Source organism: Falco peregrinus, chromosome 14 (genome assembly GCF_023634155.1).
Source record: "Falco peregrinus isolate bFalPer1 chromosome 14, bFalPer1.pri, whole genome shotgun sequence".
In the NCBI taxonomy this organism is placed as follows: domain Eukaryota; kingdom Metazoa; phylum Chordata; class Aves; order Falconiformes; family Falconidae; genus Falco; species Falco peregrinus.
In genome coordinates, this window is record NC_073734.1 from 3,605,008 (window position 1) to 3,631,546 (window position 26,539).

General features: G+C 39.4%; 1 protein-coding gene across 6 annotated transcripts in view; it reads right to left on the reverse strand.

The window, feature by feature from the left end:
- NFAT5 (nuclear factor of activated T cells 5) overlaps window positions 1-26,539 on the reverse strand; it is a 75,779-nt gene that overhangs the window by 29,176 nt on the left and 20,064 nt on the right. For 4 of the 6 annotated variants that reach the window (XM_055818722.1, XM_055818721.1, XM_055818719.1 and 1 more), the window contains exons 2-4: window positions 19,019-19,144; window positions 5,356-5,914; window positions 289-481 (exon numbers count right to left, since the gene is read on the reverse strand). In XM_055818722.1, coding sequence (XP_055674697.1) covers window positions 289-481; window positions 5,356-5,914; window positions 19,019-19,144 — 878 coding nt within the window. Of the gene's footprint in view, window positions 1-288; window positions 482-5,355; window positions 5,915-6,375; window positions 6,438-11,575; window positions 11,689-19,018; window positions 19,146-26,539 lie in introns of those variants that run through there. The other 2 variants (XM_055818724.1, XM_055818723.1) reach the window with 2 other exon arrangements.

Here is a 26,539-nt window from a genome sequence, read left to right on the forward strand (position 1 = left end):
CTATTTACACCGTTTGTGGAATTGTAGTCTAACAGGACACACATCACAGATCATATATCACTGTCTTGACACAGATTCCTTCCTCCTGTAACTTTGTGATGAAAGCAAGACTTCTTACTACCAGCACGAAGAGATACAGTACAGTCTCTACAGCAAAGAGACTACAAAGTCTCCCCCCTTTCCTCTAAAAATAGCGATCCTAGGCCTGTCTGAACTGAACCAGCTCCCATTCTACTGAAGCATCCCTTGGGAAGGAGCCCCCACATCACCTAACACCAAGCAGCCTACCTTCACAGTTGGAAAGCCTTGCTGTGTCCGGTCTTTCACCGAGCCTCGGCTGCCTTCAGTCAGGTAACGAGCCCTGTGCTGGGTTTCCGGCTGTACCACTATCTTCAGCTCTTTCCCCTCACTCTTGGTCGGATACTGACCGCACAACATTGGGGTCTTCTTCCCTCCAGCTCCTTTCTGGTTCTCTGATGCTCTGGGAAGTCAAAGCAGACCATTAAAAACATGTCATAAGCAGCTCCCCAATAAAAACAAACTAATTCACAGAAAAGCTAAAAAGATAAAAGGTGTATATTAATGGATAAAAGATTTATAGCTGAGATCAAACTTTGGAATTCTCTTTCTGACAGAGAAGGAAACCTGCAGGATGAAGAGGAACAGTGCTTCCCTGCCTCCTCCATCCAGTGCAAATATGAACTGCTTTTCAGAGAGTAAACGTAAAGGGAAAAGCAATTAGCATTAAACTGTTAACAAACAGAAGGCAGCTCATAACCTGCTTTTTCATAGTATATGATACAGCCTGATATTATCTGAACAAGCTGTTTCGCTTCTGTAACAAATATACATATGTACACACACACACTGAAAATGGATTTAAGGTTAAATGATACTTCTTTAAACAGGAAAACAGCCTCATGCCTGTCTCCACCTGAACTTGCATATCCATGCAAACTCAAACATTAATTTCTGTCAAAACAGATTGATAAATTTATGTAAAAACCAAATTAGTTATTATAAAAAGCTCTGACATAATTGCACCAATTTTAAATCTGCAATGTATGCAAAAAGACTTTTTCAGGTGCACACCTCAAGATGTACTGTATCTTGTGTTCAGTTCCATAATTAAAACCTGAATGAAGAAGCCCTCCAAAGTATAACATCACGTGATCGATTTTGCATTCACTTTAAAGCACAATGGAAAAAGACTCTTGATCTTGTACAGAGCAGGTTTATATAATGAACTTGAAGTCTAATAAACTCATTTAACACTACCAAATGTAAACATGCCATGGTAAAAGGTACAGGCAGAAAAAGGGCTCAATGAATTTATGCAAATGCAGTATTTTTTTACTACCAAAAGTAGTTTCTAACCACTAATGGTTCTGAAGAAAGCAGTTGAAAATAACAGGTGTGAATTGCTTAAAAAAATCCTGTTTCCATGTGCAACATAGGGAAGTAATTTACCAGGATTTTTACTTCTCAGCGAGAAGGGCAAAAGAAATGCTTTTTCTTCAAAACAGTTTACTGAGAGCTCTGCCACTGCATGAGTTTTTTGCTGCCCTGAAGGCTGGGGTAACCTGTAGCACGCTCCTCCCAATTACCAGATGATTTATACTAACAAAATCAGCACCTTTCCTAAAACTCCTCCTGCGCAAGGCCACTAGCAAGCACACGCTTCCGCGCCGTCCCCGGCCCCCGCGCAGCCTGGCCCAGCACCTGTCCTGCAGAAGCAGGAATCTCAGACCCCTGAAGGTCCTATCGGTCACGCTCGTCTCTCTGCTAAGCCTTCCAAAACCTCTTCATGCATGTAGCAAAGGGTGAAAATGGACATTACTGAGCCGTTAGGAGGTCTGTGCTTTGTATGAATTTCATTCAGGTGTTTCTGTTGGTGCAGGTTAACCAGTTCACCATGGGCCGCCCAGCGAGCCTGCTGCTCTGCCAGCCGAGCCCAGCAGGGATGCCCGGCGCGTGACCCTGTGCAGCCCTGCCTGCCCTGCACACTCATCTCCAACTAAATAACAGCAGAGAGGCAGGATCTAGATTTAAAAAAAGCCTAGTATAAAAAAAAAACAACTGCAAGGGTACCATTTTTCTGCCAAGGAGTTCCAATTACTCTGCCACAGTTTAGTCAAACAGGCTGTTTAAAAAATAATAAAAATGCTATAGGAAAACATACCTTCTTTTAGGAAAAGGGACAAAATTCTTCCTCAATGTAGCATATACAAAACCTGTGATACACTAATTAACACCACTATGCTCTTTGCTTCTGTACAAGTTAAGCAAAAACACTAATCAAACCCAAGCTTGTTAGATAATCACTTTCTCTGCTCTTCCTGTCAGGACGTTACTCCAACGGACTAGTAATTAAAAGGAATACATTTAGGAACTTTCAGGGACTATCTTCTTTTTCTTGGACAGAATTTTAAATCACACCTCTACTACCTATTCGCTTCCCTCAGGGAACGCGAGAAGGAATGCTGGGCCACCTCAGCTCCTGCAAACACCTGCTGCGCTGGGACCCGTGCCTCCTGCACCTCCGCCAGGCAGCCCCAGCACCGCAGCACCGCTGGAGAGCACTGGGTGGGAAGACATGGCAGGAACTGCTTAATCTGACCTTGCCACACTTGGAAGTTTCAGCTCCATAAATTACTATGGAAGACTGAGATATTGAATTTTGAAGGGAAGCACTAGAGCAGGGGCCACCACAATGCAATTCACTTCTAACACTCCAAATGTCAAGTTTTAGCAGTGTGACATCACACTCCAGCTCTCAAGCACAGCTCCGTTTCCCTGAGAGCACTTTACTCCTAAACCCCAAGTTACTTTAATTGTCAACTTACTAATATTTTATACATTCTCATATGTATACGTTTGCATCAGCAAAGAGATGCTACCTAACAATTATTTTGCAAGTCTTCCCTGTAAACCTAAGTAAACCTAATCATTACTTTCAATCCGATTAGCTGAATGTGAAAGCAACTGTAAAGCCTTCACCGGAACTTCTCGGTGGTCTTTCTTCTCAAGTCACAAGGATATATCATCTACACATGCTTTAAATTCAGTTTATTTATAATACTACTATTCACGCACATACAAATAGTGAAACACTTTGTCCACACACACATTTATTTATTAGCTTAACTGTTACCAGGCGTCTCCTCAAAGCTAGCACTTCTTTGCTTAAAGAGAAACATAAGTGGCAAACCCCACGATTCTATTAAACCAGATTTCCTGAGTTAATGTTTGCCTGGTCCTGCACTGGCATCAGGGCTGTTCCCAGTGAAGATCTGAAAGTGAAAGTAAGACCAAGCATGTTGGAAATCTCAGACATTTTGCCCTAAATCACCACCAATTCATTAATTTCTAAAAAGGCTTTCACAAATTCCAATAGTTTCTGCAGGAATACACTCTTTTCTTCCTAGCTTTTAAAGACAACTGACCAGAAGTCTCTTTTGAGGCAAATGCTATTTCCACTTCACAAATCAGCAAGGGTGCTCCCTTGCTCTTTTCTTAAAGCCAGAAGTAAATGAATTCCCTTGGCTGAACTCCACCAGGCTGGAAAGTTAAAAAAAAGAAGTCACTACTGTGACCTAGATTTGTAATGCTGAATCTCCATATTCCAACTGGAAAATTAAATTTTATCCTGTCTTGACCATTTCGTATCCCACCGCTTTTAGGACAATTCTGTTGAGTAAGAGTTTTGCTGCATTTCAACCTAGCCTGTGCACAACCCATCAGGAACAAAATTCCGCCTGCCTGCCGCTGCGTTCACAGAGTATGGCTGGCAGTACCCACGAACACTCACTGGTTAGCCCCTAGTGTTTTAGGGAATGTTACAATCTTGTGATGTTTTAGGTTGGGATCGTACATACTGTTCCAGAGTTTACTAAATCTCCCTTTCCTGTCCAGAAATCACATTTACAGTCACACAGTTCTTGCCTTTCGATAAAAGTTTATTCCCTTTTGTAAGGGAGAGCGTGACCTCCTTTGGGCTGGCTGGAGGCAGCTTCCTAGTTCCAAGCAGCTGCTTTACATATGTTAATTTGCTTCTTCAGTTCTACGATGTACTAATGTTTTACTTTATTACCAATTTCAGCTGGTGAAAACGACACGCTGGACAACTGCAGTCAAGCTCAGAGTGGTTGACTCTAACCTCCACCCCCTTAGAGTGGAGGGAGACACCCAAAGACCCAGCGGTCTGAAGGGACAGGAGTGGGTGGCAGAGCCAACGCGCCTGGTACCAGCCAGCTCTGCTCCTCCCGACGCGGTGCACAGGCTGGCAGGCAGCAGCAGCACACTCTGGAGAGTTTCTCAGAATCACTTACAATGAAATTTTAAGTATGGAACTGCAATGACCCTGGGAATACAGACTCCAGGCTCTTTCCCTTTGGAATATGAGAAGTTCATAATCTTTCCCATCAGTCAAATTTTAATATTCACCATTACTGGGATGAACATTAGAACGTACTGCAAGCACATACATAAAAGTAAAACCAAACAAAATATACTCCCCCCCCCCCAAAAAAGCAGCCAAATCTATCCTCTTTACCATCTTAAAAGTACTAAAGAAGCCACAAGTTAAAAAATAAAATCAAAAAATGTATCAACACACTATTGTAAACTGATGGATTTTCTCCTCTTTAAGCAACTACTGAAATGCATTTAGTGAAGAGTGTGAAGTGGGAGAGATGAGAGACCACCACCCAGGCGTGCCCACGTACAGACACACGCATGCACACAACCCAGAAGCACAGAGAGAAACAGGATCAGAGATTTATTTCTGAAAAAATCAAATACAGAAGTGAATTCACAAGAAAAAACAAAATTTGGTTCACATTTTATAAAAAGTAAAGCATGTGTTAATTTAAATGATGAGAAATCCTAACGAGCCATTAACTTCTACTTCCATCTCTCTATTTGGTAAATAGAGAGACAAACAGAAGCAGCTGAAGTGTACAGACTGAAATCCTCACATAAAATCCTGCAAAAAAACATTAAGATATAGGGTGCATCCATTCCGCTTCTGCCTTTCTTTTTGAATACGTTTGCATTGCCATTTTATAAATGGAATTGCACAATCTTTTAGGAATTTCACTTAAACAAGAACATAGATGAGCTCATCAGCGCTGCGTCCAATTGTTGCATGAAGTTTAGCTTTATCTTCTAAATAAAGATTAACAAGTCTAATGAGAACTTATGGACACAAAAGGGAACAGCAGAGAAGGGAAGGGATTTATGTGAGAACCTGAGCAGAACATTTGACAGGGCACAGGGGGAGTTTTATTAGTTTGGTTTTACATATGGTGATAGGACTTTTTTTTTAAAAAAAAAAAAAAAGCAGATACCAACCCATTTCCTGCTTTTGAGTTGCCTTTGCTGTCCGTGCTGAGCTGAGAAAGGACATAGTGAGGCGCTTTGGCACTGTCGGCATCAAATATATCCATGTTGGACTCTTCACAATCTCGACGTTTGATCCCTGGCCTCTGCTTTGGATTTCGTTTGCGTGATTTACGTGGCACCTCAGTGTTATCATTGTAGGAACTGGTACTCATGTTACTGAAGTTGGAGGGTGAATCCTCCATCCACATACTGCAGCTCTGTTCTGACTCCAATCCACACCCCTCATCCTGGCAGGACATCCGACTGTTGTCCAGCAAGTCCTCAGGTGGTGGCGAGATGTACAGGACTGTGTGTCTCTTCGGCGTCGACTGCTGCTGCTGGACTGTGTTACTGGTTAACTGCTTTTCACTTACCCCTCTGGTACTTACCCCCACGGCTGAGGAGCAGCTCTCCACTTGCATAGCCTTGCTGTCGGTGACTGAGGTAGAGTATATGGTAGGACTGGAAGAGGTGGTAAAGGAGCTGCAAGCACCGCCCATGGAGGAAGAGGAAGGAGCTGAAGAAGCATCTGCGGTGTATAATTCAGAAGTAAATACAAGATACATGGTTCTGTGTGTGCTGGCTATAGCAGTCCCATTGAAATAAAGAGATTTATGAACCGATTTCTTTCCCCCAACAAATATTTGGAATTTGGTTAAGTTTTAGAATGTAAATGCTTAAAGCAATACAGCCTAACCAATACAGTACTTTGGAAATGTCCAAATAAGACTTAGTATGATCCACAGTAATCGACTTTTTTAAAACTTAATGTTAATTCGTAAAAATGGCTGCAAGTAAACAGAGCTTTCATTGCCTCAGCTGGACTAATTATTTGTGTAGAAGCCATTTCATCTAAAATAATGGAAGCCCCAATGCAAAATGCTTATAATCCACATTCAATGCCAATTAAACCATTTATTGTTGGAAAATTTTATTTTTGAAAAAGACGGGACTGTGCTTAGCCACAAAATATTAAAATAAGTTTCTAACCTATGAAGCAGAGAACTACAGGTCATTTTTAATGCAGACACTCCCTGCTTCAGAGGCAAATCCTGGAATAAAAATATGAGAAAATAAATGAGAAAAAGAGCTGCTGATTATTCCATCATAAATGAGAAATAAAATATAAAATCAACTGAGTTGGTAGGCAAAATGGAACTGGTATCAGTCACTATGACACAGCTGTTTATTTTGAAGGTTCAAAACAGGGATGAAATATCGGTATTGGTGACATGCTGGTACGAGAGGACATGAAATTTCTGTAATTTGACTCTTTCAGTCACCAAGACTGATTTCTCTCAGACTTCATTAGCCAAGTCCCTTATGCACAGAGACACAGCTTGGGACAGACCTCTGAAAAATTTGTATTAAGCAGGATATTTTAAACAATGTGATTATAACTTCTCCAGAGGTCGCACAGATCAATCTTTTAGATTGTTTTAGAAATGTGAAAGGACAGCTAGATTATTAAAGTAAAACCCTGAAGATTTCTGGAGAACAACATAATCATTTCCACTCAAGTATTTTAACGGACAAATCAACTGAAAACACAGACTAAAACATTTCGGAGAAAGCAGTACAGACAATCATAGGTCTTTATGTATTTATTTAAATCAGCTGTAGCTCACTGAGAAATAACTAACAATTTTATATTCAGATTTAAGCTTCCTAGGGGCGAGACTGTTTTCTGTGTTTCTGCACTGTTGACCACATCTTACACAATAAACCAGAACCACAGAAGTAATCTAATTTTGGCAAAAATTTGTATATAATACATATACATAATTATACAAAGTGTTTGTTCAGCTAGTTACTAGTGTCATAGACGTAAAACCTATTAAGAGGAACATGATGTTTTCATTGTTCTTGTTTAGGATTTAAAATCCAAAATATTGTATTAATGTCTCATCTCAAAGGTTTAGAGATAGTTCAACTATTTTATCCAATTTAAGCTATTTAAAAGTAACAGAATAAAGTATGTTCAGCCATGATATAGATATATAGATGAATCTACCCATATATACACATATATAACTAACAGCAAAACTTAGCAAACCTTCCTATAAATCAGCCTATTTGTGATTACTGGGGCTATCAATGACTGATGATAAAAGCATTTTTAAACGGTTACTGTTTCTTACAGCTTTCCTGTGCTAAATTAGTTTGAAAGCAAATCTACACTTCAGATTGTAAAATTTAGTGGTCATTACAGTTTATCAATAAACTATTCTGCTATTGTCTTCATAGGAAGTCCCTTCCCCGAACCTCCCAATGAAGCAGGAGCAGATGAATGATACCAGTTCCATTTTTCAGTTTGTTCTTTGGCAAATATAGTGGCTGAAATTGGAGAATTCAGTCACTTTGAACTGCATTCCAATTTAAAGGCAAATTTATCCTTTCTATATCATGCATTAATGCAATGCTTTTTCCAAAAACATTTCTATTATAGGATTGGCAAGAACTATTAAATCTAAATATTAATTTCAGTGACAATATTTAGGAGCTGATTTGCAGCCACTTTGAGTTGAGAAAGATTGTTGCTCTTTGGGATATTTGTTTTGTTAAAATAGAATTAGATTCCATTCATCATTTATACACTCTAACAGAAAGAAACAGACATATGCAGCATGCCTACAGCATATATGCTGCATGCAAGTGTTTGCAAATGGAACACATAGAGCACACAGCAGTAATGCTGCAGAACTGGATTACTGAACAGCAATATTTCCCCCATTTAAAATTAATTCTTCTTTTAACAGATTAAACTCAGTATCATGCACAGTACAACGCAGTGTATGCACATCTCATGTTTGCCTGTGCATGACAAAGACTTTGACAAATAAATAATTATGTACATTGAACCAAGCAGAGCTCTAGAATTGGAAGACCCTTCCTCCAATAGATTAGTATCAAAGATTTCTCTTTTTGCAGCAAATACCGCGAATGTTTTAGAAAGGTCTTTTAAAAGACCTAGAAGCAAAACTTGAAGTGACAATCCGTACACAGCTCTGCACTAGAACGGGTATGCCAAGCACTGATCATACCCTGCTTATCAAATGGTTCCACGCATATTCTGTCCAGAAATGCAACAACTGTACTTTTCCCTCACTTTCCTAGAAAAAATAAAATTAGAAATAAATCACTAAACAAAATGCTTTTCAGTATAAGCATAAAAGAGCTGGTAATGGTATCATTATTTTAGGGTACAGCATTTTGTAATATATAAGTTGCTATCATTATTGCTATCCTAAACAATTTCTCCTTAATTTCCCCCCTAAAAGTTAAAATGCATGTATGTGTATGAATATGTGTATAGTTGTTATCTTTATACATTTAAAAGGGAAAGAAATACTGTCCATTATAAAATGGTTATACTCTCCTCCATTTACCAGAGACACCCCTGTGTAACAGTAAGATTATCAAAACAGTATCAAGCTACACAGTAATGGCAAAAAAGCCCCTCTCTTTAGCTTTATATATCCTCAAATGAATGCCATTACCATCTATAAACGTGCAACTGTTTTAAAGCATGTACAGGCCAGTGTCTTCTCTATTATTAGAATTAAAAAGAGGTAAGAACGTATGGCATATTACAGCGAATTAAATAAACTGGTTATATTAGAACAATCAAACATACACATTTAAAATCTATTTGGGGGGATAAGTTAACATGTTACTAAAGCAATTACTAAGTTATGCAAAGAAACATAGTAGAATTTATGTTCTCTCAGAGTCCACAGGCCTTTAGCCAACTTGTCTTCCTTTGAACTAATAAGTAAATAAATGGGGTAGACCCAATAAGAGTTCACATATACTGTAATGAATAAACCACTGCATGTTTTACATGGCTCTCATTTTTTTTATTTATTTATTCTAAAGCCAGTGACAACACATGCATATCTGGTACCCAAAGGAGATCTCTTGGTTGAATGTGCTGCGTTATTTGGGGGGGGGGGGGGGGGGGGGGGAGAGAGAGTTTACTTTAAAGTTTTCAGTAATTCAAACTTGACTGGTATTGCTTCAAAAGGTGAAAGGACTTTGCAGTTCCTGATTTTGAGGAATGATGTTTTCCCCCACATGCAAATAATAAACAAAATACAACCAGTGGACATCCAGTGTGAGGAGTGTAGCTGGTCGCTGGTCTGTCAGGTTAAAGTGGAAACATACACACACCTTTTCCCAGTTTAAGCATTTCTTTTATTTAAGGTTACTTTCTTTAGACACATATTAATGGGAATTGTTACAGGTGGCTTTTTCATTTGCAATTCAACAGTGCTTGCAATAACAAACATATAGTTTAAATGAGTATGTACATTTTGAAATAGAAGACTGAATATTTTTTAACACAGCCTCAAAAATTGTTTTTGGAGCAACAACACTGAATAGAAGCCAAGTGCATGTTATGGCAAGTATGCAGCCACAGTATTGTAAATGAAACGTGCACCAGCATCACAAGGTGGTTTGTTAGGGTTTTTTTCCTTTTTCTTAATAAAAAAAAAAAAAAAAAAAGAGAGAGAGAAAAGAAAACTACTTTCACACTAGAGCAACTTTGATCACTGTTGAAACTAAACCTCCTGAATCTATTCATTGCCATCACTGTAACATTAAGGTAGTTGAAATAAGTAATTCAGAATTTGTCACCTGTCCTACAAGCTTTTTTTCTCCAAGGCAGGCAGAATGGTATCAAACAATTAGGCATAAGGAAGTCCCGGTTCTGTTTTGCACATCACAATTTACACATCAATAATAAGCAATTCTGCAATGTGTAAATGAAAGACAGAAAATAACCAAGAACAAAACTAGGTGATTAGTGCCGGAGTTCCAAATGCAAATAAAGATAACTAATTACTCTGCACCACTCCTGGGAAGACTAAATTTCAAGGAAATTCCAGTTGTTCATGATACCAGTCATTTGTACACTGGCTTCCCAGAAAGTCTAAAAAGGTGGCCTACTGCTCCCAAAACATTTACCTCTTTCAGGCAGTGAACAGATTTACATTCACAACCAACAGACTGCATAATTCAGGTTCTTTCTGAAAATAAAAAGCAGCCAAAAAGCAGGCAGTGGGAGAAGGGATGCAACACACGTGACACAAATGCACGCTGCTAAAAAATCACAGGCTGATATATCATCAGAGACTGAAGGAACACACAGCAAAGAGCATCCCCATGAGCAAATCAGCGCAGTCTTTTTCTTTTCAGTAACATAGAGCATTGTACAAAGAAACTGTATTACCTCCTGAGTTAGCAACTAAGGCAATGATATATATTTCTATATCCTATTATCTTGTGAAGTCAAACAAGGCATTCAGCCTCTAAAAAAGGTCTGAAATGCAGGAGAAAGAAGAAAAAAATAAAATCACTACTTGGCATTGAAGGAGTCTTGTCTTTAGATACTTAGGTGGAGCCAATCCTGAAATCCTTGTTCATTCTTTCCAAAGAGATCCTTAACTACAACAAGGATTACCAAGTCCTCAAAAAGAAACAAATAGCCTCCTGATGACTTTTTATTTATTTATTTTATTGCAGCTGGAGTGCAAACCAAGTCATTTCCCAGACTGGAAAGCTTAACATTGTCAACACAAGTAAACAGGAGATATTTTTGTTTTCACCAGTTTTTCAACCACCTGTGCATGAACAGCCAGGACTAGCAAAGACCTATTAAAGAACTCGCCTGTTTCTCAGAACCTAGCCTGTATCCCATGTGATCCCCTACACTATGTTCAGAAAACAAGTGTCAAAAATGAAGACTCACCACACAGGGTGAGGTTTAGGTGGCGTACAAGCTTAATATATGAATTATACCCATTTATTATATTTGTTAATTTATCTAACATGTCATACTCTTGATAAGACTTTTGTGTATTAGTTGGTTTATTTGAACCACTGGACACAGAAGCACAATTTCAGAACAAAACCAGAAGGATACTACGTGCAAAATTTCCACCATGAACTTACAAAGTGGCTGCAAACCTGCTTTCAATACCTCACATGCCAAACTTGGGTTTCTACTTTTCTTCTTCTTTTATTACTGATGTAATGTCAAAAACTTTTCCAAAAAGTTTAGTTTCAAACCAGTATCAATCCACTATTTAGAAATAAATAATTAAAAAAAAAAGGAAAACAAAAAAAAGGAAAAAGGAAAGAAAGAAAAAAGAGACTTATGAAGAAGTCTGAAAACAAGACCGACCTATACCCTGGGTGAGATTGGATGGGTTAAGTGTCTCTGGCACTATTTGTCTTCACTATTGACAGACACTGTCACACAACCCACCACTCGATGCCTGTCTCTGAATGGCGAAGCTAGAATGCAAGTTAAGTGTATTAATAGAGAAAAAAACTAGCATCCCAGCAAATATAATAAAGCAATCCAATTCACCAGTTATTAAAAACACTCAGATTCAAGATAGGTAGGTTAATTTAATTTACATTAAGCCCCAGTGTAAATTCCCCTTACATTCACATGCTGAACCAAGCAGTGTATTATACTTCGGGTAAATACATCAATCAATCAGGTTTTGTTTGTTATAAATGACATCTGTTATTAAATCCACACTCAGGTTTAGAACTTTTGTTAGTGGCTCACGCACATCAATTCCATGTATCTTAGATCCTTCCCAACTCGGGGTGATAACTCGCTGCATCCAAGCAAGTCAGAACTCTAGGACCCTCAGCTGCTCTCCTCAAGCTCTACTGTCACCTCCTAGCCCGTGACTCTAAAAGAGTGAGTGTATGTCAATGTCAGGGTTTATGGATCTGACAAAAGAACACTTCAATTTAAGAAACAGACTCTTGTTCTTTAGATACATGGTTGGTTTTTTCCCCTAGGAAATTCAGAAGTCCACCTGGCCTTCACAAAGTCTTAAATGCTGCTACTGCAAGGAGGTGCCCAAAGAATAGCACAGTAGAACTGTTCTCTGTGTGCCCTTCACTGGCTTGGTTTTTCATTATTCATTAAGGAATAAGGAATTCTCTCATTGCAAAGTAATTCTTAAGCCTTTTCGATGTAAGAATAGGAGTCACTTAATGCAAGAATTTGCCATTAAAAAAATCTCTCAGAATGGTAACACAGCTTGTGTTTGATGGAGCAGTTCTGGAAAATTGGGTTTACTGACTGTATGAGATTCAGGAAGACTGAAAATGAACTTTAGAAGAAAAGCGATGGTCCAGAGTACATCAATATAATCTTTTATAGGTTATTATAAGGAAGCTCTGCTCAAAGCAGAAAAGCAGCTACATGCTCAGTGCATGCACAATCCCACACAACTACGATGTCTCAACTGAATTTACACAGAACACATCTAAAAAGTTTCCATTCAAAGGAAACAGTAAGAGAAATCCTTTTCTTTCCCATTTCCTAACAATGGCTTCTCATCAGCCGACAGCTCAGCATGATGAAGGAACCTTTCCACTGCCCTGAGCCATAGCTCATCACAGCCCGGACTCTCCCAGACTAATGCGATCCAGCTCCACCACAGCTCTCCTGGGCACACACTTGCCAGGAGCAGGAGTGAAACTTGTTCACATATGTGTTAGCACTAACGAGCCAGAGTGGGTACGGCACTGTACTCATACACAGTATCAGGAAGATGCATTTTTAAAGAGCATTAGGATCTGGTTTAAATTGATTCTGTAAGAAAGAAGTATTTGACACATGACTGAAGCAAGCACACTGCAGAGAGAAATCCCTGGAAGACATCCTCCTAGGAAATTACAGGAAGGCATTTCCAGCTGGGAGGGCGGTGGGAAAAGGAAGGGAAAAGCCTACAAAGAAATGGAAGTTTTTACAGGCATTAGAGACCAACTACAAAGAAGAATCTTTTTTTCTGATAATTTGTTTACAATGTGTAATTATAAGGTCAGGATAATAGAATTAGTAGCACCACTGATATCCCCTTTGAAATCTCTGGTTATTATTTCTGTATCAACAGGAAAAACTGACTAATGACACCAGGAAGGATGATAAACTGACAAAATATTTTCATTAAAAGTAGAAATTAAGAAGCCTGACTCTAGCTACTAAAAAAAAAAAAAAAAAAAAAAAAAAAAAATTGGAAAAACACCCCTACACACACACATATCTCCATTCCGAGGTTTTGTTAGAACCTTTAGCTTGAGAATGATGAAAAAGCCTTATCTTGGTAGTGGGAAAGATGACCCACAGATCTTCATACCCGATCTCTACCCCATAGATGATGCAAGTATTTTTATCCATTTCTCTACAGTAGCAATTGTGAAGCAAAGCCTTATTTTCATAATTAAACTAACCAAAAATGCTTATGGCAAGTGTTTCAACAACAACTGACCAAAAAAGCCAATTATGCCTGTCTGGGACTAGTAGTTTGTCCCTTTACTTAAAAAGGAGCACAAAATTGACATGACCACGAAAAGGTAAAGCTTTATCCTTTACTAAGTATTTGCCCAGGATACAATTATAGGTGTTTGGGAGCCAGAAAAATTCAATACCTCCCAGATTAATTGTAATCAAGTATGAAGAATGCAAAAAGAGATCAGTAAATATATATTTCAGTCACATAAAAACTGTTACCCTTTTGTTACAGCAAGAACACCACTCTGTGGACAATCCAATTTGAAGTAAGCACTGGAAAATGTCTGAATGGAAATGATGCAGGAAATACTGTCCTGGGGAGCAATTAAAAAAAGTATGGAAATGTATACCTCTCTGGAAAACAGAGTAGCTTAAGTAAGAGATCATCAACAAGCTGAAGAAGCTCATTCCAAGAGCTGCTACAGAAAGAATGAATGGATGATAAGCAGAGGGGCAAGTTTCTGTAAGTTTTCTTCACTGGGGTTCAGAAGGTTTGAGCATTCCTGTAACTGGAGATAAAAGATGAAAATGCAACAGTTGTTTCAAGTGTGTAGTTGAACATACTCCTGCATCATCCTCAAAAGACAAGAATAAGGTGTTGACCTGCCAACTAGAAGGACACCTTTGAGGAAGGACTTAAATTAGCAGTGTGAAGGAAGGACTTAAATTAGCATTTGAAGCACTTGTTCAGTGAGTCTTGATCAACACGAAAAAACTGTTCAACCTTTAAGAAGCAAGTGAAAGGAATCAAGCATCCCTCCTTGCAACTGGAGCTTAAAAATATTGTGTAGAAGGCATTATTAAAGCTTCAGGCACATTTATTTCATGTAAGAAATCTCCAGGCACAGCTTACAATGACATTTCTCAGCATGACACCCTCATGCATTTCAAGAGTCTGGAAGATGATTCATATTTAATGTGTTTATGGTACCGCACCAGGCAAAATCCTCCTTTTCCTGTCCCCTGAACAAAGACACTTGCAATTCAAACAGCAAGCACAGAGAACAGTTTCTAGCAGCAAAAGTAGATCCTTTCCCTCCCTTCTACCTTCCGGAAGAATAACAGAATTAGAAGCTTGAGAGAGCAGCTCAGGTTGTGAACATTGCAGCTCAAAATCCTGGAGTTCTATTAAATTATACTTGCCTGTTTGATATTCAGAGAGTGGGTAATACCTCTTTTGTCTGGATTAATGAATAGGAGATACACATTTATTAACAAATTAATGAAAATCCAATCAGTAACATTCCATTTTAATACTCTTAAAACTGTTCTGTAAATCACAAAACAAATTTCCAAATGGAAGAACTAGAAGTCTGCCCCTGCAAGGTCATCACTGCTAAAAACAGCCCATCCTGCTCCTCCAAAAAAACCAGAGAAGTTAACTGCAGCAATATATATTTCTCACCTATAATGTGATTTATATGGAACAAAACCCCACAGCAAAGTGACTGACAGAAAAGCCACAAGTTTCTGAATTTCGGCCAGATACTATCTTACTCTGTGTTTTTGGAAGCAGAGAACTAACTGTGTTAACTATTACAGGAGCAGTAAAAAGCCCTCCCCACTTTGGATCGTTCCCTGTAATGCAATCCTCTCATTATCGAGAGTAATCATACCTGCCATTGACTTCTACATACAGTGTTGCTAGCAGCATTTCAAATTAGCCTTTCCTTTTAGAAGCAAGAGTAAATCAAGTTACCTACAATGCTATGGAGACTGAACTGTCGTTCCCCTATCATCTCCCAAAGAAGTGAGGGTTTAGAGCAAGTAAGAGCTGACAGATACAGGAGCACTACTAGGTGGCCAAATTCACCTTTCCTCCTCACCCTATTGTCTGCATAGTGTCAGCTCCTCAAAAATATGCCTATTAAGGACTTGATACATGCAAATGAATAGTCAATCTTGCTCTTTAAAAATATGTATGTGAAATATGTATTTATGTTTTTCTGTATATTTATGTTTTTCTGTATAAGCATATAGACAGGCAGAAAGCCCAGGCTGATTTTCCTAAGAAATCAGAGCCCAGCCCAGCCAGACTTCTCATTACTACACGAGGCAGGGTGAACAGGGCTCAAAAACACGATAGTAACTTTTCGAAGACACTGAAGCAACCCTAAAACAATTAAAGAAAAATAGTAAAATGGAATACATTTCTCTATGTTTCTCTAGAAACATGGTGTAGCTACAGCAAGAATGCAGCTGAAACACTTGTGTGCTATTCTATTGTGAAAGTGGAGAGATTTGGGTGCAGAGGAAACATAGAGCTAACCTCTATGAAAAGCAAAAGTGCTCCAGGGATTCTGGAAGAAAACGTAGAACACCGGAGACCCCTCCTCCTCCAAGGTCGCTGTGTGCTGCAGGTACCAGCATCAGTTCAGAATGCTGAGCTCAAGATGGCTTAGGGGAGGAATCCTAACCAGTCACTACACAGCAGGAATTGGGGGGGGGGGGGGGGCAACTATGACTATAAAACAATCCACTGAGATCTACTGCAAAGAGTAAATTCCCCTGTCCTCCTAACCTCACCTACAACTTTTGTAGACACTGATGTTCCTTCCTCTGTTCCTAAGAGTTTGACCCCAGCTTTAAAGAGGAAAAAAAAAGGTCTGGCCTCAGACTTACCAGAGATACCCAATCATCTGACCACCCTTGGGTTTTATTATGTATTATATTTTAATATATACTTTACATATATATAACCTCCCAACACCAGAGGGAGGAGCAAGGACTGTTCTTTTCAGCTTTCTGCTCTGCCTCTATAGTTTTGGAACACAGCTTACAGACCTGTTTTGCAGGTAAATATTTATCTAAGATACATGTATTTTCTTTCAAGGATGTGGTGGAAGAGTGGGGAAAAACATCAAAACACACACAAAAAGCCCACTAACCTGTTACATTACAACTACCTATCTGATACTTTTTGGCCAAAATGCTGAGGCTGAGCCTTCCCTGACCCCTATGGAAGCTGGGCACCCACTCTCCCACCACAGCACCAGGCACGCTGCTCAGTGCTCACCTCTCCTTACACGTGCACACAGCACAGCTCACCGCTGAATGATCCTGGTCATCACAATCATGTGTTTACAGAAGACCAAGATTGAATTGTTCTTGTCCTCGCTGTAATGGACAGTGACATAGACAATGAAAACAAAAGTAGTCTTTGCTCCATTTGGGTTTTTTTTAAAAAAAAACAACCAACCAACCAGACAGTTTTTAACAACTTGGAGAACTAAAGTTGCTTGTGCTTAATACTTCTGATCCTGATTTTAACGGCACCCAGAAACTTAACTGTCTCGTCACAACTCTGATGGAAGCCCTCCAAAGCCCCAATTCAGTTAACAATTTAAACCAGCAGAAACTGAAAGCCATTGAGAGAAGCTAGCTCCACCTTTTTTACTGCTCCTTCTATCCCCTTCCTTGTGCCACCAAAGTATTACTCCTTTCCTTGTGCCACCAAAAGCATTTCTGTAGACCTGCAGCGAACCCATCCAGGGCAACTCTAACACGGAGCAGGTCCTTGATCCAACAGCTCTGCAGCACACACAGGAAAAACTCCTCTTCCGGCAGCATATTCAGCTTAAAGTCTTTGTGAAACTACACAATCTCCAACATTGGTAAGTGTTCTTAATTGAATGAGTAGGTCTCCTTTCAGTGTCAACAAAAGATCTCAAAGCTATTTTTTTTTTAAGTTTTTCATTCAAGACAATTGTGCTGCAGTTTAACCCGAACACAACTAACACGTTCTTAGGTTTTTTTAAAAGGAACTGGACTGGCTGTTAGCAGACACTAAATACCTGGAGGTAACAGACATTTAGTTCCATTCAAGTTTTAAAGTCTTTTCTGTTAGATACAGAATTAATTAGCAGTTCATGTCTATCTGTGGATTTACAGTGTAACAGGGTTTGTGGGATTTTTTTTTTCCCCACTTGTTTTTGAGGTATATGTTTCTACAAGATTTCATTGTTGCTATGTCTTCAAACCAAACCGATCATTACGTATCTTGATTTTAGAAATATATGCCCAAATTATTTTTGAATAAGTGATATAAAAATATCAAAGCCTTTCAATATAATAAATAAAACCATCAATTTCTTTCAATGACCGAAGTTCCACTGTGCACAGTTAAATCCACAGGTTCTCTTAGAAGAGGTCTGGCAAAACATGAATGGTGAGCAGTGCTGTAAAGTTTCTCTGACAAGTCTACAATCACTTTAGTTTCTGATCAGGATTCCTGTACCATGCAAATCTGGGAAACATTCTCACACAAACATTTAATGCATATGAATTCACAGAGAGAAAAAAGGGTAATGCAGCTATCTGAATCTTCACCTTAAATATATACATTTTTCTCAAGCCAAAATTTAAGACCAATTAGGAAAGTGGAACATGACCTTGTAAGAAATATGGGGATCAAATTATACAAAAAAAAACCCTTATCCAATGAAGAAAGATGCATCTATCATGAGCGCAATGATTGTTTTTTCCTCATTGCACAGCTGTTTACTAATATATACAAGTTACTGATAAGGATTCCAGATGCAAACCAGCACTACAGCTAACCTCACAAACCAGAACTTTGTCCTTAAATCCTCACATTTTTATGTTTAATGAAAATTAATGACAGAGTCTTTAGACTAAAGTCTAAAACATGACTGGGAGTAAAATAAAGACAAAGATAAAAAGGTCATGCCTCATTTTTTATGCTGTCAATTAGAAAAATAACTAACTTAAACTTTTCAGTTTATACAAGTGCTATCCTGATGTATATTATATTCTCACGTATTTGAGAATTCTGTAATACATTACAAGAGAGAGCTACATGTGAATGGAGTTTAAATACTAAGCTTCCTCAGGCCTCAAAGGAAAACATGACCTTTCCTCCTCCTTAGTTTGGTAAAAGCTTCACAGCCCAAAATGTAATCTCCCATTCCATTTTTTTATCCTATCTAGAATGCGCTGTTTTACAGTCAGTCAGCATTCTGCCTTAGTTCCAAATAGGTATTTATTATCTCTGAAGACAAGAGTGCATTCTAGGAGTTAACAGGTCTGTGCTGCATAATAACAGCAGAGCAAAACAGATAATTTCTTATGAAGATATATATGTGACATACAGCAACCGTTAACATAGAATATCTGATAATTTAGATCACTCAGTTTAATTTATATTACCTAAATTCTCCTAGAATGAACTCTGTTACTTCTACACAAGCTCTATTTTTACAATCAAAACTTTGCCAGCACTGTTCATGTTGGCCAGAACGCTACAAACCTTAACAAAGCAACTGAATAAACGAGAATGCTTACCAGCAGCAACTACAGCTGGAGGCGGCGAACCTGCCTCGCCACCACTTGTTTGGCTCATGGATGCTACAGATGTTTCTCTGGAAGGTGGTAACTGCAGCTCCTTTGGGAGAAGGTCATAGACAGATTCTGTTGAACAAAAAGAATTTAGTCAAAAATTTATTCATATTCTGTAAGAGAGAAGAAATTATGTTTTTTCCTAAAAGATACAAACAATAATCCAAACAAACACTTGGAGATCTTAACATTGTGGAATAAAGTTATTTCAGAAAACAAACAAACCACTAAGACATTAAGATACACATTCTCAAGACCAAAACAGAAGGACACAAACTTGTTCAAACAAAGAAATAATTCATGAACTTCCACAGACGCTATACTCATTTAGAATGAAGGGGCTGACAACACGTACGAAAAAATTACATGAGAATCAAAGGCAAACCTGTTCTCAGAATTCAAATTGTGCAACTGACTTCCAAGGAAAAAGAGCCTAATTTAGTATCATCATCTGCTGAACATCCTATAAAGTCTTCCCATGCAATAAACGCTAATTCCTATTTTGTAAGATCCTTTACTTTTACTTATCTACGCCATTTCTTTTTGCTGTAAACTCATGAAGATGCTTGAAAGAAAGCAGTTCCTACTAACAAAATGGCTAGTGCTGGTCCAGTTTACACAGAAAGCTCTTTGAGGGAACCGTGGCAGATTCTGTACCATAGCAGAACCTCTAAGCAACTTCTTTGCACCTTCTCTATTGCGAAACTGCTGTGGCCACCCCACACAGCTCACCCAACAGCTTCATCACCCAAGACACACAAGAAGCGAAGTCAACAGCCTCGTGTTCAACCTGCCCCCCCATGCTTGCTGACAGCTCAAAGCAGGTCACTGCCTACTGTTGGATGGCTGCTTCAGAGTTCAAGTAGTAAGAGCTCTCTATGCACCCAGAGATGGAGAACGTTCCACTGAGCTCTTACTCAGAGAGAACAACTGCTCAGGCATGAGCACACAGCTGTAAATGCACCTCTTCCCAGGCATACACCAAAGATGCATCATTTCAGACACTCGATTTGGAGATGAAAATAACCTAGATGAACAGCTGTAAACTGCATCAACCATTCCACCCCACAAAACTTCATGAAATGCCTTTCTATGTATTATTTAGGTGTCTGAAACATATATGGAAAACTCAATGTGCATTTTAGAAGAATTTTTCCCCCCCATGAAGCAACAACTATACTCAATTGATCCTCAAGTAAAATACACCTGTGCAGCAATTCTGTAAAAATTAGAAAACTCACAAAGTTGTTAACTAAAAAGCTTTAATTGCATTAGGCCCCGTAAAAAGTGAACCATACTCTAGGAAACACACACGTATATGCACACCCAGCAACACATAATTGTATTAAAAATATAACACATAGAAATGCCACAAACCAGAACAGCTACCCTACTGGGTAAGAGTTCAAACACTCCCACCACTAACTGGCATAAAAAGAGCCCAAGAAAACTTTTAATGCTGTTTACGGGATACGACTTGCCTGTCATGTACAAAATCACAAGCAACTCCCAACAACAGCTGCAAACTGGCAGCAAGGTGTAACCGGAGTCAGCTCCACAGCCCAGCAAACTTTGGCCCATCTGCTGCAACATCATCCTTTTTTTTTTTTCCAGTTACACCCACTTTTCAGAGAACTAACTTTTCAGTACCATAACAAATAACCAAAACAACATTGTTTTAATTTAAAATGATAATCCAAATATTGGCAACTAGAGGCTGCAATCCCAATCCCAAACAGAAACCTCTGCAGAGGTTTTCTATGAAAGTTACCTATAATGCTGAGAATATATATTTACTTGTGCTTAATGACGACCTTACAATGCACAAAAGGCAAAGCAAAAAGGCAAACTTTTGCTCCTGTTCTACTATGAGGAACAGCTGCATTAGCATTTCCCTCAAAGAGGACTTGTCTTTTTAAAATTAACTTTCCTCAGATATTAAGACCTAATTTCATATTCTCCTGAGCTAGTGATTTTCAACACCATAAAACTGGCTTTCAAAGTAAAATAAATTAGACCAGTTTAAAATTGCTTATGTAAAGATACAGTTACAATGGTGCTTCTCATTTTATACTTCATTTACTTTTCCAAAAAAAGGTTAGTTCCGTTTTAGTGATAACACATTTTATTAAGCAGGAGTATTATGTACTTTTTATGTGTATGAGCTCTTACGTTGTTTAAATGTATTCTAAATTTTAGCCTTTATTAAAAAAGGTGAATCAGAGAATCATGCCTTTATTTTTTCTTACAATTTTTACTTAAGCTGCATGTGCATACAGACTTCAATCCAATGCAAAAATTAAAAACCAAACTAAACTATTTAAAATTGTTATTGCCCAAATACTACCTCTTTATGCCTGCTGTGCCAATGAGGTGGAAGGGGACTATGAAGGCACAGTTCTATTTTAAGATAGGAAGGGAGTGCAGAAAGTACAAAGTAAAACCAAAAAATATCCATTGACTAAATAACCAGAAAGAAGTCATACTGATATTTGAACAAAAATGTCTGAGGACAGTGAAGAAAGTAGAGGGGGGGGGTTTGTCTTATTTTATTGAATGTACTTCTTCCAGTGAACCACAAGTGCTAAATTAATGGGAGAGAGATGCAACAGACATTCATTCACTCTTGGAACAAGAACAAAAAGGGCACTAGAAGATCAACTGTTACCTACCCTGCCTTGGGTAAAAAAAGATTAAAAATCGACCAGTCAAGTTCTGGCTGGCCCATCCACTGAAGGAAGAGTAGAGAGGCTGTGCGTCATTTGCCTTGCAAAAAGGAGCATATTTGATCTAATGGCATTTAACACTCTGCGCAGCTGTATTCAGTTTTAACAACAGGGAGGACCAGTGTAAAATCCAGAAATGGGAAGCCAAGCAGTCAGGTTACTGCTTTAAATAGTCACTACCAGGCAGTTTCTGCAGAGACGCCAGGACAATACAGTTTGTCAACAGGTGTCATGGTAAATTCAAATGTGGTTTAATACACACAAGTATTAGAGCAAGAACCCTATTAATGCACTTACGCTGACTGCTATTGGGGATTTTCAATCTGGGCTCTCAGTTTGCTTTCACAAGCTGTTAACCCAGCCCTCATGTACAAATCCTGGGGAATTTACATGAAAGAACTAAACACGTGCGTTTGCACCTTTCTAAAAACTAGCCAGTCCAGCTCATGCTCCCGAGCCACCTCACATTCTACATGCACAGAAACACAGCCGGCGCTGCCTATTTTGCAGATGTTTGTTATTTGTCATGCTGCGTTCTGAGAAAGCTTCTGTGGACCACAAAAAGGCAGGCAGCTTTCAGAGAAGACGTCTATTTATTTCCACACTGAATGACTCCTATAAGCTTGGCTGCTGGTACAGCTATTGGTAAGTCAAAAAAACCCTCCAAATAAAATGTGGTGTTTAGAAACCATAAGGTGTGTGTGGGTCTAGTTCCTACTGAACTACAATGTTTTTTCAAGATGAGTATCTTAATTCAAGATGAATAATTCTTAATTCAAGAATGAAAGGTTCGGATTTTATCACAACAATGAAGAGCACAAATACCAGCTGAATAAAAATACAGTTATGACATGAGACAGTGCTTCCCTACTTGACTTCCCTGCACCGCTAAGTATTATTGCCCCTGCAGCCAGCAGTCTGTACCATAGCTCCAGCCAGCCATCCCTTCTAAGTGAGCATCAGCCTTTCTTCTGGCTGGCACCGGTACTACTACTTACAGGAGGTTAGTAAAATCAGAGCTCCCTTCAGTTGAAAAGCCAGCCATAGGCAGGTGTTCAGTGCTGGAGCAGCTGCAGCACTGTAATTACCACCCGAGGTATCCGTCACTACCTCTTGTATGGAAAATTATGCCCATTCACCACTGTTGATAAAAAGCAATCTTAGCTCCAAGTGTACCCTGGAACAAATTCTTCCTATTAAGCCATCTAAGAATGGCTTAATTCTTCCCTGTGCCAGAGCTGGGAAGGCTGTTGCCTCTAGAGGAGTAGTAGCAATATTTAAAGCTGATGCAGTCACTTGACAGGCAGCTTTGCTTATGCTGAATATTCTTTTATGTCTAAGACACTGGAAGCAACTCACCAAGTATTTCTGTAATACAAAATGTTTAGTGAGGGGCCCCAAAATGAGGGATTGTAACACAGCGTATGTGTGTGTGCACGTATGTATAGAAACCTTATTTTTATGTATATGTTTGTTGTGGTTTAACCCCGGCTGGTAATTAAGTACCAGACAGCTGCTCAGTCACTCCCCCACAACCCCCCCCGAGGGATGGGGAGGAGAGTTGGAAAGGAACATAAAACTCACGGGTTGACATAAGAACAACTGAATAACTGAAATTGAATAAAAATGAAAGAAAAATAATAACAATGATGGCAGTAACAGTTATAATGAAAAGGGGAAGGGGAAGAATAAAATTCAGAGGGAAAGGAAGAAGGAACACGTGGTGCGCAGTGCAACTGCTCACCGCCTGCAGACCGATGCCCAGCCAGTCCCAGAGCGACGGCCTGCCCACCCGGCCAGCCCCCCAGGTATATATACACCATGCACGACATCCCATGGTATGGAGTATCTCTTTGGCTAGTTTGGGTCAGCAATACGGCAGGACCCATCAGTAAACAAGCTGCAGAAACTGCTGAAGGAGAAGGTGAATCCAGCCAGATTGCAGAAGTGAAAGCTATCCGGGAAGCCTCAGATGCCGCTGAATGAGAAAGGTGGCCGATACTTTACCTCTATACTGACTCACGGCTGGTGGCAAATGCCCCGTGGGGAGGGTTACAGCAATGGAAGAAGAGCAATTGGCAACACAGAGGTAAACCCATCTGGGCTGCTGCATTATGGCAGGGTATCGCTGCTCGGGTGGAGAACCTGGTTGTAAAAATGCATCATATAGATGCTCATGTACCCAAGAGTGGAGCTACTCAAGAACATTTAAACAATCAGCAGGTAGATAAAGCAGCCAAGATTGAAGTGGCTCAAGTAGATCTGGATTTGCAACATAAAGGTGAATTATTTATAGCTCTGATTCCCCTCCCTATGTGTCCCCTCCCAACTCCTTGTGCCCCTCCAGCCTTTTTGCTAGCAAGGCCTGAGGAACTGAAAAGTCTCACATCAAAGCCAAAACACAGCATCATACCAGCTCCTAGGAAAATAATAAAGTCCATCCCAGCTGAAACCAGAACAACGTTGCACATATATACATACATTTTTCATTCCTTTCTGCTGTCTCTCAAGAAATCCTCTTTGAGGAGAGAGTTACTCATCACCATAATTCCGTCATGACTCATAAGATATCTGGTGTTGAATACAAAGCCTCATTTCCAAAGGCTGAGTTATTAGGTAAGAGTGAGTGTTTCTCTTCAGGTTAGTTATTGGAGGTGTTTTTTGTTTAAGAAATTTATTTTTAACTCTCAATCATCATGAAGGTTCTGTCAAGTTTGCTGCTTTAAAGAGATACTCAGATCCAAAACTCCCACAGCGTATTTTTTTCCTCAGGGAGCACATACATTTTAACAGAAATCCACAACAAGCACAATTATAATCTTTGTGAATAATTCTAACAACGTGACAAAGAGGAGGAAGGAAAGAAAAGTCAGCATTAGAACCGAAGCACATTCCCAAAGATCACAAGACTATTAAGAGCAAATATTTAATTTCATGCTTCATTGATAAAAGACCGAACTACTTGAAACATGGTCTAAAACATGACACCTGGCTTTTATGCTGATGCACTTGGAATACCACACCTAAAACTGAAGATGAGCCCTACACTTGGAAGAACAGCTGGCATTAGCCTTGACAGCTGTAAATACAAGAGGACAGAGCTAGCTGTTAGGATGGAAGGGAACACAGCTACGAGGCACAGCCTAAGAGAACACAGATGTGGTGGAAGAGGAGAACAAACAGCACCATGAAGGTCCAAAACAGACAGCCCAGCCCCAGCCACCACCAATACCTCCTCAGGCCTGGAAAAGCTGGGGAAGTGATCTTCCCCTGTCCTCTTGTGGCTCCCCATAACCTACCTCCCTTCCCAGCAGTGTGGAAACGCTGCGTAAGAAAAGTCCCAAACAGGAGCGAGGGGAAAACATGGGAGGTCTACTGGGGAACACGAGGAAGAAAAAAGATCAAAACCATGGGATTACGGCAGCACAGGAAAGGCATTGACCTGTTGGAGTGGGTCCAGAGGAGGCCACAAAATGGTCCGAGGGCTGGAGCACAGGCTGAGACAGCTGAGGAGAGGCTGAGAGTTGGGGTTGTCCAGCCGGGAGAGGAAAAGGCTCTGGGGAGACCTTATAATGACCTTTCAATACTTAAAGAGGGCTTTTAAGGAAGATGGGGACAGACTTTTCAGTAGGGCCTGCAGTGACAGGACAAGGGGTCATGGTTTTAAATCAAAAGAGGGGGGATTCAGACTAGATAAGGAAGACATTTTTTACAACAAGGGTGGTGAAACACTGGAACAGGTTTGACCAGAGAGGCTGCGGATACCCCATCACTGCAAGTGTTCAAGGCCAGGCAGGACAGGGCTCCGAGCAAGCTGATCTAGTGGAAGGTGTCCTGGCCCATGACATGGGGGCTGGACTAGATGACTTTTAAAGCTCCCTTCCAACCCAAACCGTTCTATAAACACATGACAGAAGTTTAAAGTCAAATCCAAGCTTTAAAAAAATCAAGCAACACAAAACAAATCAAAACAAAACCCCAACCCTCTCCTGGCTTGTCTTCAGAACAGATGTAGTTTCATAGTCTAAACCACATCTCTAGAGAGCTAGATTACTAGGGAAGCTATCGTTCCAAGCTTCTCTGAGGAATCTGAAATTGTTTTGGTACCCTTAAGAAAGTTTACTGCAACAAACCTGCTCTACCCAAATCAGACTTCAAATGAAACTTTGTGTTTTCACTTAAACACAGGCCAATGTTTATATATGCTGCACTATAAATAGCATTAAAGCAAAAACTGACAGATTCCAGAAAGATTAGAATTGTTGCAAGGAAACTAATTCTTCCCCAGAGGATATAGTTTCCATCCACGCCTGATACTCTATTTAAATAGCTAAAGCTCCATCCCCTATTCATCAGTTCACCTCTACCACTATGTTTTACATACGTGTGCACACACCCACAAACACAAAGTACATGAAATTTTCTGCTAAAATTTTATGTTTATTCATGTGGAAAACACCCACAAAAAAGAAAAGGCTGTTACGTAAATGTAGTATTACATTTGAAGGCAAAAATAAAAATTCGGCATATTACATATTTCTATCTGATTAGCAAAAAAAAAAGATATAGACAGAATTCCTGTATTCAGCAGCCACTGTGTTGAATCAATGAGTCGCATTTCAGCCAGCCAACACAACAGCACAAAGTGTCTTGTAACTTACTGCCGATTTCAAATCCTCTCGATAAATAGATTAGTTGATCTCAAGTGTCTGGGGTTTTTTTTGCTAGAAGTAGCTCCATT